This window comes from Agelaius tricolor, unplaced genomic scaffold (genome assembly GCF_023055355.1).
Source record: "Agelaius tricolor isolate 1412-34295 unplaced genomic scaffold, bAgeTri1.0.p SCAF_3, whole genome shotgun sequence".
Lineage (NCBI taxonomy): Eukaryota > Metazoa > Chordata > Aves > Passeriformes > Icteridae > Agelaius > Agelaius tricolor.
This window is the reverse complement of record NW_027269263.1, coordinates 56,128,201-56,145,509: the sequence shown is the minus strand read 5'-3', so window position 1 is coordinate 56,145,509 and position 17,309 is coordinate 56,128,201. Positions and strand designations below refer to the sequence as shown.

General features: G+C 42.7%; 1 protein-coding gene across 1 annotated transcript; it reads right to left on the bottom strand.

Moving 5' to 3' along the window:
* Nucleotides 1-6,230: 6,230 nt before the first annotated feature.
* Nucleotides 6,231-11,528, bottom strand: SYPL1 (synaptophysin like 1). Its single transcript, XM_071424330.1, has 5 exons — nt 11,460-11,528; nt 10,655-10,773; nt 9,273-9,477; nt 8,250-8,438; nt 6,231-7,355 (listed from the first exon to the last, which is right to left on the bottom strand). Exons 1-5 carry the CDS (start codon nt 11,526-11,528, stop codon nt 7,239-7,241), a joined length of 699 nt encoding a protein of 232 aa, XP_071280431.1. The 3' UTR covers nt 6,231-7,238.
* Nucleotides 11,529-17,309: the final 5,781 nt, after the last annotated feature.

Below are 17,309 nucleotides of genomic sequence, written 5' to 3'. Positions count from 1 at the left end.
AACAGACATTTCAGGACAGCATTTTAGCGTTGCTCTGTAAGTCAGGACAGGGATTTCCTCATGCACAGCCAGTGCTGAATCACTATCATGCTCTTACATGCTCCTGAAGAGATCCTGCCCCATCACTGAACCAGAAGCTTTTTCCACAGAGTTAAAAGGGCATGAACTTACCCTCTCTTAACAAAATAAAGCAGCAGCCAGCCCCAGGGTGCCTCCAGCCAGAACTTGGCTGTAATCACTCTGCTGGCTCTTCTTGCATGAAAGAATCACTGTCCTTTCAGCTTTGATAGCTGTAGGTCATGACAGGTGGTTGCAACTGAATGGTAGCTCAAGAGATTAATCCAGAAGGGACTGATCCTTCTGCCCATTTTGGGGCACCAGCACATATGCATGGCCAGTAAAACTCCATCTCTCCAGCCTGGAGGCCTATTGCACTTGCTGTAAATCCATACAAGTAACTGCCCAGCTCATGGAAAAACAAGTTCATGGTCTCTTGAAGAAGAAAGTAGATCTTCCAAGTTTGCAGCACTCCTGCTCAACTTCCAGCAAGAAAATGTTGAAAGCTCTGAGTGCCCACATTGGCCACATGTTAAACCAGACAGTCAGTAAAATTCAAAATAAAATTACTTCCTTAATTAAGAGTTTTCAGGGCCTCAGGACAAAAAGGAAATACAGGCCCTTTGGCTTTTTACTTTAGCAAAGCATTTCTCAAATTCATTTCTTGGTCTATCTTCATTCTCGAGATGCTCTTCAAGGAACTGAATGCAAAAAGCCTCCTGTGCCTGCCAGTCCTTTCTCATTACTTTTGATGCACAGTCTCTGTGGAAACTAAAGCTAAAAATAATCATCCTTGTCTCCTCTACTAGCACATACTATTTTATTCTCTAACCATGATTGCTTCATCTACCTGCACTCATGATCTTCTAGGAAGACACCTTCCCAGTATCATGCCAATTTTTGTATGAGCCCTCTCCAGGGGTACTGCTGGTGTTGTGCCTGGGATCATTGCCTGCACGCTGTCATAAAGATGCCTTGCATCCACAGTCACTACTGGGAACCTCTGAAAACTCCAAATTCAGCTCTGAGCTGCTGCATCTTGAAGGACTCTATCCCCATTTTTCTCCTTTGCACAATTATGAGAATAATGTGTCCTGTCCTCTTCTGCTGCTGATCGGGGTCTTTGCTGGTCAGCTCACAGTGAAATGTCCAGTTGAATTTCAGGCTGTTTCCATGGTGTAAACAGGACCTGTTCCAGGGCAGTAGAAGCACATCATGTCAGTAAAGGACCCAGAGCCAACAGTGGCCCTTCTGCAAAGAGGGAAAACTCCCAGTGCAAAAGTCCTTGTGTAAGAGTAGGCCAAATTCAGTCTCAAGGCATCACAGCTTCCTTTTGCTCTGTGCAGACTAGGCTAGGTACCAGAAAAATATTTTTTATTAGATAACCAACATCTGTCCTTTACAGTTTTCCCAGTCTTTTGTTTCTTTGCTGGACAGCAATCTTTATGTAACTGCAGGCAGAGACCTCAACAAGCCACTAATGCCACCCAAATGCCAACTGAAAATCTGAGCAATATAAGAGGATCTACAAAAAAACCACCCCTGAGATCTTCCATGCTGCAGCCACCTCTCTGTGGAAGAAGAGGTGTGCCATTCCAGTTCATAGGATCAGGCACAATATAGAAATAAGTGTTCTCTAGCCATTTTAGAGTGATTATGAAATGAAACCTGAGGATACAATTCCTGTATTAATGTGACTGTTGAGGGAGCAGCTAAAACATTTTGTTCTGCTAGAGCCGGTGTAAAAGCAGAAAATAATTTCTTGGATCTGAAAGCTGTTTAAAAAGAAAATACTACAAAGCTTGAAAAGGAGTAGAGTCTAGTGGCTCATAAAGGTAATAGTGAAATATAGTATTTTCAATTCAGAAAAAGGGAAAGAAAAGCCACAGAAGCATAAAGCAGGAGAGTCCAGCAGAAGGATTAGCATGCACAGTGCAGCCATTCACCCCAGAGCAAAGGAGAGCTCCAAGGGAACCTGATCATATTAAACGTTAAGCTAAAATTAGTTGCTTGCAAAAGCAGATTGGGATGCAAAAATTAAAAATAGCTACTGTATCTGCAGAAAGTAGTGGAGAATTAGATTTGAAGTCACCAGAGGAAGATGATTTAGGGGATGTTGTATATAAATGAGAAAATAAAAAGGAGCTAGGAAGATCAACATGTATAACAACAGATAGAATACCATCCCAAGGCAGGGCAGGTGCAGCATATGAAATGACTACTGCTTTACATGACAAGAAATAACCCAGGGGATTCAGCTGCTGATCTTAAGCCACAGAAAGCAACATCTCTGGCTCTGAGTGCAGGCTACTTCAAACTTCAAATTAAATTGACACCAAACAGGTGAATTGATTAAAGCTTGTGCTAATACCAGTTTTTACTCAGATTGTGAGTTAAATATCAGCATAGAGCCTCCTCCATGACTGCATTATGTCAAAAGGCTGCACAGACAGGTAAGGAGGAAACACAGCTGGCAGTGATAATGTGAAGTCACAGGCCAAGAAAAGACAGAGCAAGATTTATGAATAAATGAGGAGTTGCTCAATTGTTGACAGGATGTAATAGCAAGCACAAACCACCCTTTGCTGATAGGGCACGGGTACCTGCAAGCAGCAGGTACAGTCTCCTGGCAGCAGCAGCAATCAATCAGATTCCATGGGCCTGATGGATTATGAGAGCCAGCTGTCCAAATACACCCCTACTGTTTGCAACAATCACTGATGTAGCAGAATGACAGGGAACCTACTTAGAGAGCTAGAAGAAGGCTCTTATAGAAGAATACTCTGAGTATTATGGGTTTTGTCCAGGAGGTGGGGGGGGGAAGCCTGAGGAAGCATTCCTGTGTCAGCCAAGCAGAACCCACAGTGAAACATTAACTGAAAACATGGATAACAGAGAATAAGATTTCCTCAAAGAAAGAATGAAAGAAAAGGGTTGGCACATATTTCCCTGGCCCCTAGAGTGCTTGTCCTGAAACAACGGGCAAAACCTTTGACTGTGTCCATGTGGCCACAAATTTTAAGGATGGCACAACATCAGTCAGCTCTATCTTGCCGACTTCCTAACTCAGGATGAAGAATGAAAGATCCAGGCAGGAAGAGAGCTACTGAGTACAGGTAAAGTTTTGGAAGTTACAACTAAATAGTAAAAGGAAAATTTTTAAAAACACAAGGCTAAAATTTTTAATTTCTTCTACCTGCTCTAACTACACAGTGTCTGTAGGAAAGCAGTGTTTATAAGGGTACACCTGGATTCACTTGACATGACAGAAGCAAATTCCACATTTGAGTCAGCCTCTAAAATGCAACTCTGGAGTGTTGCTAATACACAGGGACTACATCTTAAGCTTGAAGAAAATGCCCTCATTCCCTAATAGTTAAGGGATGGGGATGCACTCCTATCCTGTACCATTCTTTTGACTAATTATTCAGCTTAGTATTTCAAGGTGATTAAGCAGCAAAGTCTTGCTTCTGACTCTGGTCTCTGTGACAACAGTTTTGCTTTAGGCAATACAGCAAATCTGTTAGGAATGAACACACACTAAGTCCTCCCACAAGAATAGAAGTAGATGATCCATGATGATCCAGAATATTTGATGTGCTGTCATGACTTGCTCAGGAGTGGGGCCTTTTTGGAAGCATGAGGGACTGTCTTCAGGCAGTTTCCAGGAGTGAGGTACCCTACAGCTCCCCAGGAGTTTGCAGTAGGGCCTGCAGCCAAACCAGCATAGCATGGCCCCAGCTTTATGTGGTGCTCAGTTCTGGGCAATGGGGGAAAATAAACAGGCTGCAGGTACCCTGTGTCTATGAGGAGGTGATGAACCCGGAGTCCCACAGCCCTTCACATCAAGGTGGCATCTGTTTGCTTTCTCTTCTTCAGTGGCAGCTCCACCCCCATGCCTTCCACTGCTAGCCAAGTGAGCAGCAGAGCCAGAGCCTTGAAGAATTCACCAGCCATCACTGTTGGGCTCCAGTACAATCCATTCTAGCAATGGTGCTGGCCTGTCAGCTTGTGTTCCAGTGTCCCAGCCTGTGCTGCAGATGGGTTTGCTGCTGAGGTGACAGGGCCAAAGAGGTACAGACCTCAGAGTGACTCCATCCTGCACTATTGGCACTGGCTCTTGGGGATTTGGCATTGCCAGGCCTCTCTTGGATTTAATTTCCTACTGCTTCTCCTGCAGGCTGGTGGCAAAGCTCTCAGCCAGCACTGTCACCGTGCCACCTCCCACAGCAGGGACACTCCCAGGAGTCAGCATATGCAGAATATGCACAATATACAGCATTGTCACAGAGGCCTGATCCCAGAGCACTGGTCACAGCAGCCTAAATCGATATATTTGCTTCCTTAAACACCTCCTAATGCTAATGGATTCTATTCTTCACTAAGGAATTCTCTGCTGTAACCCCATGCTGACCCCTCAGCTTTATTTTCCTTCACCATCACCTTACAGCCCTCCTCCCCACCATGGGGTTCTGATCAAAATCCCCTCTCCAGCATCACACCAGGGATCACACAGCACTTGACTTGCTAGGGCTGCAGAACTATAGCCTGCTACCAGGATAATTCCTGCAGTATGAGAGGGTTTTGATGAGCTTGCTCCACTGATGGCTGCAAGTAAAATTGCTGCCAGCTGAGGATTACAAACCTGTAGAGAGCTGGCAGAGATCCAGGCCCTTTGTTGCCTCAGTACAGAGGGATCAAGCACACTGCATCCCCTGATAGCAGTGGTGACTCTTGTGCACTCCAGATAAAGCTGGGAAATCAGACAGCCATCCCCTCCCCCAGCATGAGTAAATAAGACACTGAGTGTTTTGGTGCTGCCTGCACAAACATGATGTTAGTTCAAAGGCAGGGACTGCTCAGCCCTTTGTGGGTGTCCAGGGTAAATGAGAGCAGCTGCTTTCCCCTGCTGCAGGATGCTTCCCATGCCATCCCAGCTGCAGGACCCAGCAGCCATCAAAGCCTGCAGGATTCTGATCAGTCCCTCCCCCTGCAGAGGGAAACCAGTTTTATCCTAACGAGCCACAAGTGCACACGGGGTTACTTCTCCTTTCTTAAAATCTTGCTTGTTGTGGTCTACACATCACACTTACCTTGGCCTGCTAACAGCAACCTGGCTCTGCATTTAGCTCTATGGAACAGACACAACACGTGCAGCCTGAATTTGTACAAAACACAACCCCTTATTTCTGAATCTCTATTTTACAAACTATAGCCCTGCCTCTTCCATCACCTCATCTTTTGAAGGGCAGCACTCTGGGGATGTGACACAGTTGTTTCTTCTACAAAAAGCATAAAGGTAGATTTCAGCCTAAGGAAACAAGGGATGTCTTTTTGAGTGAGTATGAAATTTAAGTTTTTGTTGGAACAATCAGTGTGCTAAGCTTTCCAGCTCTGTTTCACTTGTTGGCTAGAACTCAGCCATCAATAAGGCATATACTGATCTAATCCATTACACCTCTCATGTGTGCAAAAATACTCACTATTACCATTTTACAACTAGGCCACACCATTGACTAACAGATCTGTTTGTGATAAAATAGATAAGCACCTAAGAAATAGACAGGAACATAGTTCTGTTGAAAATATTAAAGGTTAGTAAAAAAAGTTTAGCCACATCATCTATAACCTTAAATCCCAAAGATTGAAAAGCTTAATGTATAATTACCATCTTTTTTCTTAGACAACATGAAAATAGGAGTTTCAGATTTTAGGATGAAATATGTATTTTTAAATAAATAAACCTGCACAATGATGCAAACAAATGAAAATTGCCCTTATTACCTCTTACAAAAGGCAATTCAAATGAAATTCTGAAGTTACAAAAGCCCCTGCTCTGAACAGACAGAAAAGTGCTGAGCAGCAGAAGCCTGCAGGAGTGATACATAGCCCTCTTTACCAAAAAACCTGCAGGGCCCCAATGTAAGAGCCCCTCCTGCAGCACAGGTAACTCCTCCAGCCACAGCTAAAGCCCTGCCCCAGAAACTGCAAAGCCAATGAATGCATCTGCATGCACTGCTGCAGCAGCAAGGAGCCAAGGCACGTTCCTTCACCAGCACTCATGACTTTATTACACTCTTTGACACTACAGTTTGCTATCAGAAGGTCAATAGCTCTGGCACACCAAACAATTACAACTTGCATTATATACACACTACTATGTCTATGTTTATCACAAACAGTTTAAACAAAACAAAAAGAACTGAACACCCTTTGTATTAACTTTGTTGAAGCATTCTCTCTGGGCAATTCACAGGGAGTCAGGCACCTTAATAAAGAAGTCCACATGAGAAGACCCAAATACCATTCCTAATGAATGAGCTGAACATCAATGAAGAGTTTGTTATATTCAGACATCTCCCCTTACACCCTTTCATGTACAAACTCTGCTCATGCACCTCAAAAGTAACAGAGAGAAGCCCAAGAAGTAGCAGACTATATCAACTTTGATTTCTACAGTATTTGTGTTTTGGGCCATACTTTCTTTTTACTCCCTCCCCCACCTCCTTCAAGGGTTGAAGTCATCTATTGCACCCATATACAAACTCTCGTATTAGTGAGACTAGAAGCTATGAACTCATTCAACAAATTGCCTTTTTCAGAGATTGTCACAAACCATTAAACAGTTACTACATATTAAACATAGGAGTAATGTCCTTCCTGACAGGCTCAGCAGCAGATCTGATAGGACTATCTGGAAACCTACACATCTTGGCTGCAACTTTGACAGAGCTATGAATTCTACTCAGGAGACTTTTGCTAGGTATCAGTGGCAGGAAGAAATGAAACTGCATTTTCACCTGCCCTGGGTGAATTTATTTTCCATTTTTCAGAGAAGACTTGGCAGAACTAAACATGATGCAGTAATAACCCAGATAGAGTTGCTTCTCAGCCATGCCTCCTATAAGGTTAATTTAAGAACCAGAAAGGGTCAGCATCCAGATAACCTCTTCATTTTGCTCTTCAAAAACTGCAATACAATGCTGCACAGCCTTGAAAGACACAATATATTTCATGATAATTAAACACTTCAGTTGGAGTACCCAAGACCTTCCATCAAACTATAGTACAAAATAGAAGTTTGTATGAATTATCAGTCATTACTGAAATGAATCCTAATGGCCTCATGCTCTTGGTAGTGTGATGTGAAAGTAGAAGCACTTCAAAATATCAACTTGTTTTTATACTCTTTCAGTTGTACTTTCAGAAATTCTGTTCCATTGGCTGTGCAGGTTGGTGTCCTTGTATACAAGCCAAACATTTCCTGCCCATAAAATCATATTAAGCAAGCCAAATACCTGTAGAGAAAGCAAAAGGGGGGGGAAATGTAATATTAAGTTTGTTGTGTTTGATTGGGTTTTGTTTTTCTTTTTTAAAAACAAGCCAGAAAGTCTCTTCAAGACAAACCAGTAACAAGCACTATTTTTGGCACCCCTTTCATTTGGACAAGACATTTCCAAACTCTTCAGAGTAATATAACTCTTCAGAGTAATATAAGCTATTTTAGCTTCTTAACAGAGCTCTTTGTAGGCCAGATAGTCAAACTTACTCCATACTTTTCACAGAATTAGACAAATTCTTTTCAGTCACTGAGCACCCCCACATATGCACTCTCATACCAAATGACTGATTATTAGGCCAATGAATAAACAGCCTGAGTTTTGAAAGGTAGGATTCACTAGGAAGATCACACAATAAGCCCAATCTGCTCTGATATGAAGTGTTCTTTGTATGAACATGAGCTTCATACCATTATGTTTCAAGGAACCTCAATCTGATGTGTAAAAATGCTCACAGTTGAGTAAAAAGCTAGGTTCAGCACCAGCACAGCATTTCCTCTTTACTTATATCAGTCATCAAACCACGTGGGTGGCTCAGTAAGATATTTTAAGTTGCTCTGGGCTAAAAGCATAAATAGACACTCAAATGTGTCTAGAAATGCTGCATGTAACAGCTCTAGAGGCAGATCCTGCAAGATGTTTCTCTTAATTTCCTTTAGAAAAAAACTTGCTTCCTCCAAGAAATTATTTGCCCAGTGTTTTACCACAGTATTAATGGACCTGAATGACAAATAACCCATAAAGAAATCTTAACACAGAGCAACACATGCAATCAGTAGAACAGGGCTCTCAGGTGCCATTTCTTGTTTCCCAACACATTTATTGTACCCATATGGAGGAAGGCATACATACCACTGACACATTCAGAATTCCCATGCTGGTCACAGAAAGAAAATGGCAAGTTGTTCCTGGTGCTTTGCAAGATTCAATTCCTGGAACAATGCTGGCTCCTGTGGACACCTTGATGTCAGCAAGAGCCTTTGCCCAAACAAAAGTACTGACCAGCCACAGAAAGGCTATCAAGACACTGATTGCCAAGTCCTACACAAGAGAAATACTCATTAACAGGTTAAAAAAAAATTCAGGCATATACATGAGAGCGAGGCAGGGACAGTATGAGCTATATCACCAAGATAACTGCATCAATGCTAACAATCACAAGCCAATTTAGTAATTAACAATGTTATAGTTACAACTCAGTGTTGATAACCAGCTACAAAACTATATGCTTGTGCTTGATAGATGCAAAAGACAATCTTAACCTAAGAAATCTGTTTCTAAAAGCAGATGCCTAGCACCTATTTTATGAGAATTTAAACAAAAGTTAAGTAAAGCAAGGGTGATGGGAAAAGGGCAGAGGATTTAAATCTGGGTGGCTGATGGGCTAAAGTTTGGTTTGAAAAGTCATTAAGTCCATTTTCAAGCATGTTATGAATTTTCTCATTCAGAGCTTCAATATTGAAGGTGACTAAAATTCACAATGTAACTGTTTAACTATTTTCCTCTGCCAATTGCAGCAGGTCCTCTATACAGAGAAAAATGTCAGATTAACAGAGGACATCCCACTTATGGAACAATATACTCAATTCCATGATACAAAAGAAAAGTTGTGGTGAAGATACTGTTCACCTGAAAAAGTGAAAGTTCATTCCACTGCTTCAATAACTGCATAAGGTGTGATGCCATGGAAGGCCAAGGGCTTTGGGTCCTCTTTTCTGCTCAAGCCCTGTAGGGACCACTCTGAGATACTTGTGCTCACACTTCATTTAACTTTTGTAACTACTGGATATTCACTAATTATTCTTGCATTAGCAAAAGTTCTCATCCCTTTGCAGCTTCAAAGTCAAAGCGTTAAAATATCTCAGTATTACTTACAGTTAGTGGCAACTTGTTATTTTGCTGATACACATGGTTATATCCAATATATACCACGAGGGCAGTAACGCAGTAGAGGAACACCAATGCTGCCAGTGCAACAAAGAAGCGTGCAGAAGAGGAGAAGTCACCCGTGAGGCAGACATCAGTCCAAGTGCCACCACAGCCTTTTGGGTCTGGTGCACTAAATACAGCAGTATTCAGCCTGTGAAGATTATATCCATGTAGTCAGAGTTTGCTATGCAGTGGGAGCTTCATTTTTTATACTTCATTAATTATACTCCATGCTTCAGCAACAGAGCTTCAGCATTCTGATTGTATAAGTTTATTCTGAAAGATACACTATAGATATATAAATAATCAGTTATGCAACACAAAGATTTGTCAAGTTCTCTGAAGATTGTATCCAATCCTGCACTAAGATATACAACAGTACCTTCAGGAGAAGAACCCTAATTGCATTTTTAGAGCAGTTGAACAAAAAATTCCCAATTTGGAAGTAGACTTCGCAACATTGCTTGAGAGACTTGCAGTTAAACAAGGTGATCAGGACTTAAAAGGCATTATGGCTACAAAACCCACAAACACTGAAGCTGAATAAATAAAGCTGTATGACTACCATTGACCACTCTGTGACCAGCACAGAATTATTTCAGATCCTCACTCTCCCCTCCAAATGCTGGGGTTTGTGACAAAATTCTAAACAGTTGTAGTGCTCTTTACTGACTGTCCATTGAATCAATCTCTATATTTATTTATGTTATTACATTTATTGAACACATATGGAACACCAACCCTGCACTCTGCAGTTGTGCAGTTTTGCAGCACTTTTGCACTGCTGCAAAAGCTAAGAGGAAGCCTTTTTCCTTCTGCTCCAGGAAAGGAGCTTTTCTCTACAGGAGCACTGCAATGACACTGAAGTATTTAGGTTTTTTTGTGCCCAACAGCCTCACCAAGATAATACTGGAATAAACAGAAAAGAATCTTCCATTCAGTCTCTGAACAAAAATAGGATAATGGCACATTCAAAATAATCTTATCTGGACCGCCAAAGCAGCTACAAATTGATGAAGAATTAGGCTGTTAAAATGGATTGTGGTTTTTGTCTTACTAATTACATTCATGCACTGCTAGACTGGAGCTTAAGATAGAGTAATACAGAGCATAACAGCCTACTGCCATTTCTAACTACCTCTTTCTATAAGGTACTAACAAATTCAGTGCTTTGAATGACTTCAACTAAATATTTTATTGCTGCTACAGAGCAAGCCAGAAGTTTCACATCTTCACTTATACAGTAAGCACATGTTCATAAGGAGGCAGATAGGGAAAAGGGGAATAAAAAGTAGTTATCAAGTAATAACTGAAGAGCTAATGCTCACCTGAATGGATAAGCAAAAGCAGCTGTAACTGTTTTGTTTACCACACCTTCACAGGAAACTAGAAGAGCAGTTTCACCTCGAAAGCCTCCGCATGTGGCAAAAACAAAGATGGCAAGAACCTGTACGAATTGATACACAGACACATTAGTGCACACCACTAGAGCTCAAAGGGAGCAAACTCAACGTTTAGCTGAAATAGCTAAAGACAAGAAATAGCAACAAAGTTAGCAAAGCTGAAGTATGATGTCAAGAAGAAAATGTCAAGTTTCTAAAATCCAAAAGCATAAGCAACACTGCTAACCAAAGCCCATCTAAAAGTGCTTTCTGTATATTTTATTTTTAGTTGCATAGAAAAATTTTTGGGGGTTGTATTTTGTTGGCTTTTTTGTATGCCAACAGCCAGCATAGTATTTCTTGCAGGTAATACAGGAAGTATTCTTGCAAGTCTTGCATATCCACAACTATGAATTCAAACAGAAAGTACATGCTCAGAGTATCACATATCAACTTTACTCTCTAAATAGCTTTTATCACTTTTTACCACACTCTTTTCTCACTATCCAGACCTTAAATCCCCAGTCATCAGAACACATAACACACAGCAGCTTGTGTTGCTGTAACACACTTGCAACTACCACATCAAGTTTATGGATCTGCAGTCCAAGGGTGAGGCTGAGAGCAGCCCAGTGCTGGACACCTAGCAGCAGCAACCTGGGGCAGGGTCTGTCAGCCCAGGGGCTCACACCTCCCCAGGGATACCCAGCCCAGGGACAGCAGAGGAACCAGCCCCCCCAGCTCCACTCACCCATTCAAGGACCTTAACAAAGCCCAGAGGCTCCAGGAGCATGCTGATGTCCATCCTCAAGCCCACCATCCTGGGAGGGACCAAGGGAACCAGCACCTACACCAACCAACTGCTGCAGCATCCCTGGCACGTCCCTATAAGGGCAGCCCTTGCCACACCCCTCACCTGGAGGTGGGCATGGACCCACCCACAGATACCCAGCTGGGGCTCTTCAGCCTGGGGAAATGGTGCTGGGGCTGTCACCAGGGGAACAGCACTGGCCATTTGTGCAGTGAGGCAGCAGTGACTTCTTCCTCAGCTCCTTCCTCTCCCTCTCTCCCACCCAGCACGCTTTGGACAGTTGTATGTGCTGTACCTTGAGCTTGATGATTTGATGGCAAATGAGGCACAAGCACCTGACAGTCTGTGTGCTTGCCAAAATCTCATTGACTGCCTTTGGCTATTTAAGCTTTAATTGTCTATGTGCTTGCCAGAATCTCATTGACTGCCTTTGACTATTTAAGCTTTAATTGTTTTCTGTGACTGCACTTTGTTGCTGATATGTTAATCATCAGTAAAAGTGAAGAGCTAAAGCTCATGGTGAAGAAGGTTTGAGGATGTCAGAGGGGCTGCCCTCTTCCCTGGCCAGAGACCATGGATAGCCAAGGTGGCCATGGGCACAGCACTCACTGCCAGTTTCCTGGCTGTGATTCAAGATCCTGTAGGAATTTCTTCTGGGATTGCTGGGGGCCTTTGAGGAGCACCAGAATGTCAGGTGCTGCTCTTGGGAAGGGGTGGCTACAGGAGGCTGTAGACACTTCTAGCAGGATCCAGCTGACCTGGCAGTTTATAGCAAGATCTGAAGCAGATCCTGGCCAAAGGCCCTGGGTCCCAGCTGAGTGCCACTGTTGCTGCCAGGCAGCCTTGCAGAAGGTGCTGAGGAGATGCCAGTGGAAGAGCTGGCTTTGGGTCCAGCTCCTGGCTGTAGTTAGAGGCTGCAGCAACTTGTGCCAAAGGGGGCCTGCAGCCTCCACAGAGCAGCAGAGGCGTGCTCAGCTGTGAGGGTGGTGGTGGTGGTGATGATGATGATGGTGGTGATGGTGGTGGTGATGGTGGTGGTGGAGGTGTGCTGAGGGTCTCAGTCCCAGCACTGCCAGGATCAGCTCTCCCTTGGTTCAGATGGAGCTGCTGAGGGGTTGCAGCTCTCCAGTCCTGGGGCTGACAAGCTGAGGTACTGTCACAAATATGTTTTATGAAAAATCCTTTCCTTAGGATTTTTTCTCCTGAGAAGCTGAGAGGCCTTAGGAACACAATGTAAACAATGATTATCTGCTGCTGTGGAATGCAACAGGTGCATCTGTGATTGGTCTCATGTGGTTGTTTCTAATTAATGGCCAATAACAGTCCAGCTGTCCAGACTGTCTCTGTCAGTCACAGGATTTTGTTATCATTCCATTCTTCTTCTTCTTTCTTGCTAGCCTTCTGATGAAATCCTTTCTTCTATACTTTTAGTATAGTTTTAATATAATATATATCATAAAATCAAGCCTTCTGATACATGGAGTCAAGATTCTCGTCCCTTCCCTGTTCTTGGGACCCCTGTGAACACCAGCACAAGGTGCTCTATGGAGCTGGAACCAGCAGGTGAGGAAGGACTGCTCAGGCTGTGGAGGATGGGGGCTTGGCTGAGTTTGCTGTGTAACAGATGCTCTTGCTGTGGATAAGCCATGGGAGGCCAGCCAAGGGTGGGATACAGGAGGAAGTTTCCAGGCTGGGGCCTGCCTGTGAGAATGGAAACAAAGCCAGTGCTCAGCTGGCCTGGGCTGCACTGCTGCAAACTGCCTGAGTGGCTGCAGGCTCTGCCATCCTCACACGAGTCAAGGAGAATTTTTCTGTGCAATGACCAGAGAGGTGCTGACATCTGCCTGCTGCTGCACATCCTGAGGGAGTACAAGCTAAAGCTGTGGAAAGGATGGCTCTTTCCTTTCTTTAGCTGCTTTGTTAATTAGCACATGAATCTCTCAGAAAATCCACCATGATCCAGACAAGCAGTGCTGAGGGTTCAAGCCACCTTGGTTAGCTTCTCTGCCTGGATAGCCAGTGCCTTTAAGGAGTAAAACAGGAGTATAAAACCAGGGATAGACAAAGGTGGAATGCCTATTTGCTCATCTTCTTGGCATCCTCCATGCCAAATAAAATCTGTTCCATATATGTGGCATATACAATCTTAGTTCAGCCTAAATGAACCAAGTAACTCTCTGTCCTCTCATCCAATGTGCCTCTGTAATTTTTTCTGTCTTCCTTCTTCTGCATATTTTACTTAAACCCTACAAGCAATGTATCTCCCTAAAATATATATAGACATTGGTTTGATTACTCTGCTTTTCCACTTGTCAGTTAATTAAAATCATTTATTATTTAAAGCATTTTTCAGAAAGGCTTCTCAGTCCTGATGTTTTTTTCTTCCTCAAGCCTTCTCAGATGTCAGATGTCCAGTATGGATGTACTCTGAACTCTATACAATGTTCTAGCTTGGGCTCGTTAATTCAAAATTGGAAAGGTTCTTAATTTCTCACTCCATATAACTTATTTTTTCCCTGAGTTTAAAAGTATTTTGGAACATTTCTGCTTGAGGGTTTTATTCCACAAGGGTGATACCAAACATTTTAAATGTAGGTGGTTCTTCCAAATACCTTATTTCATAACCTGAAAGCAGCTCTGGATCAAGTCTCTGCAAGGAAAGGGTTAGGCAGAAAGACTCCATACTTGTAAGGAGCACTGAAAAAGTTCACTTAAAAAAATTACAAAAGAATAGTTCTTTTGGTTGTAAAATCTGCTTGGCTTAGAGAAAAAAGCGATCAAAGTACAAAAAACTACAGGGAAAAAAAAAAAGAAAAAGGAGGAAAAAAAGATTAAGCAGGAACAGCCAGTATTGCACTCTGTATTTGGGAAAAAGCAGGACAGTATTAATATGCTAATCATGTAATAAATCCTTTCCACTCCAGCAGGGCTCAGGGGAGTGCTGAGTCACATCTGCTAAAGCTTCTATATCAGCTGTCAATACCCAGCACCCCCAGTTTGGACAGGGCTGATAAAGGAGCTCTCTTAATATGGACAATGACTGAGGTCATCTCTGAAACCCTGAGATCCACATGTCTGCCTGCCATGGCAGCACTGGCCTAGCCATTTATCTCTGTTCCTAGGAAAAGAGGGAGGGGGACTGATGCAGAACCCTCTTGACAGAGAATTAAATTAGAACAATGCAGGTGATGTCAGGCTGCAGGGTCATTTGGGAGTCAGGTTTAGCCAGTGCTTAAGCTGATCAAAAGGCTGGGCTGACAGATAGTGTTTGACACTGTAACGTAGTTTCAGGTTCTGTGGGGTATTTGGCCTGTTATTGGGTGACTCTAGAAGGATATAAAACTCATGTAATCACTGATTTAATTAGAAAACAGGTATCTAAATGCACTTTCACTGAAAATCAATATAATTAGTGAAAAAAAATTTGAAAAAATTTCTCAGAATACTGAGTCCCATCCCTTGGGGGTTAAAAAAAGGACAAAACCTGTGGCTTCTATATATCTGGCCTCATGGTGTCTGACAAAGTTGTGGGAGAGACCAAGGGGATTCCTGGCTGTCCCAATGTGTGTGCAACAGAGACAGCAAAGTGAGGAGAGAGGGGCTTCCCCTGAAGCATTGTGCAACAGTCTCATTACTAATGCCTGAAGAAGATTAATTCAAACTACCTGGATGATGAGGAGTCACAGAGAGCTCATTTTCTAAGACTGAAAGAACTTGAGTGGCTTAGCAAAATGAAGGGTAACTGACAGGTATTACTGCTGGCCTTCAAGGGAGAACACACAGGGAAGGCAGAGATTTCTACAAAGAGACAGGTTTATCAAAAGGATCCTGCATGTAATCAAAGAATATAATTTATATTGAACATAAAGTGTGAGATTCTGAGAATATCTTCCAACAGAAGACAAACACTGAAGGTTGTTTTATAGGGAATTCAGAATATTTGCAATATTGTTGTTTGTGATAGCAGTGGAAAAAACCCTTGATGGTTCACTGTGTTCTTTGCCCATCCAATCCCCTATACAGTCCAAACAAGGATTAATTCAGGGAAGTCCTGAGCTCTGTGTTTGCAGATAAAGCAAAGTGGGTGATTAAATTAATACTTATCTGTCAGGGGAGGAACCATTGCCCAGGACTGCTCTGTCCCCAGCACTCTCTATTCAGCAGGGCTGGAAGCACCAGGTGAAGAAATTTACTATGGGAGAAAGAAAAGGACTAAAACTTGCCACATAACTGTCTGCAGATAGTTCCTTGTCATGTAATAATCTGCATTTTCTTAGTTTCCTGTATGTTTCAAGTACCTGCATAATTCTATTTGCTTGTTCACTCTGATGCTTTAAATCTTTCCTCTTCAGACCTGTAGGTACATTTATTATTCAGTTTATTTCTCACTGGCTCTCTAACAGCAACATTAAGTTAGATTTTTCCTTTTCCCTGACTTCTGTAGCACACCTCTGCCTTTACTCCAAAACGTTGGAAATCACTGTTAATGTGTTTGATCTTTGCTGAAAGTCCTTGAGACATATTTCACCACATGTGCCAGTCATCTTTCACATCCAAGCAGGTTTTAAGTTCTGTGGCTAATACAAGTTAGATTTCACAAGATATTGTACCATTAAAAAAAAACTAATAAATTTCCACTGCCTCTTTTTCATTTACTCATATCAGCTTAGTTATTTCTGAACTATTACTGGTATCCTTGCTGCCTTGAATTTAAATGTTCTACTACTGGAAAAATTCTCATTATTCTCCTGGATACCTGTAGAAGAGCAGGTGGTCCTGTCCCCTACCCCCACATTTCTGTGCCCATTTCCAAAGGGCAGGAGGGCACACAGCCCTGCCCAGAGAGGCAGTGGCTTGTCTGGAAGGTGATTCTGAGCAGAAGTTTCTTACACCTGCCCTTGCCTCCCAGGCAATGTGATTTACACAGGGGATCACAGTTTACAGTCCTGTGGCTTAATTTCCATCATTTATCACAGCATAGGTGTTGGTTGGGTGCCATGGGACTCCCCTGGGCAGTGTGCTGGGGTGTGCCTTGCTCTCCAAGCACTCCTGGGAAAACTGTCCCTGAAGAGAGAGTTCTAGAAGACATGAATTAGCTGTAAAGGACAAAGAATATGATGTATGCAGCTGGAATAAAAATGCTACGTTGTACTGTAGAGCTGTCAATCTTCAGGCAGAATTGACTCGGCTGCTTTTTGGAAGGGTTTGTCTGGGCATTTGGAAGGGTTTCTCTGTTTTTAAGGGTTTCTCTGGTTTGGAAGGGTTTCTCTGTTTTTAAGGGTTTCTCTGGTTTGGAAGGGTTTCTCTGGTTTTAAGGGTTTCTCTGGTTTGGAAGGGTTTCTCTGGTTTTAAGGGTTTCTCTGGTTTCTCTGGTTTGTCGGGGCGGCACCGTGCGGAGTCCTGTTCTACCATCTAGTGGCGCCTTGAGACAGCGCACACGGTGCAAAGGGCTCATTCTCAGGAGAAATCTTTATTAAATTCAGTGTGCATCACCAGCAGCATCTCTGAATATGCACTGGTCTCACCGTATTTAGTACTACGTGTGATCTGTACCTCACAGCAAAGCACAACTCTGTAGGCTACTATTAATTTACTTTTTGATCAATCTAGAAATCAGAAAAACCCTTCCCCTTTTCCTTCTCTTCATTTCTTGAGAGTAATCTCTGAGAACTAATCTAGTAAATTAAGTTTTGACCATATCATGCCACTTTAGGCAATATCTGCCCCTAATGCTTCAGCCATCCTCTGGGTTTTGTGGTGTTTTATGGTTTACTTGGTTGGCACTGACAG

Coding starts and splice junctions, on each gene's coding strand:
- SYPL1 (XM_071424330.1), bottom strand. CDS start 11,528: ATGGTGGGCTTGAGGATGGACATCAGCATGCTCCTGGAGCCTCTGGGC. Junction 10,774..11,459: donor TTGTTAAGGTCCTTGAATGG/GTGAGTGGAGCT, acceptor CAATTCGTACAG/GTTCTTGCCATCTTTGTTTT. Junction 8,439..9,272: donor ATAACAAGTTGCCACTAACT/GTAAGTAATACT, acceptor TCTCTTGTGTAG/GACTTGGCAATCAGTGTCTT.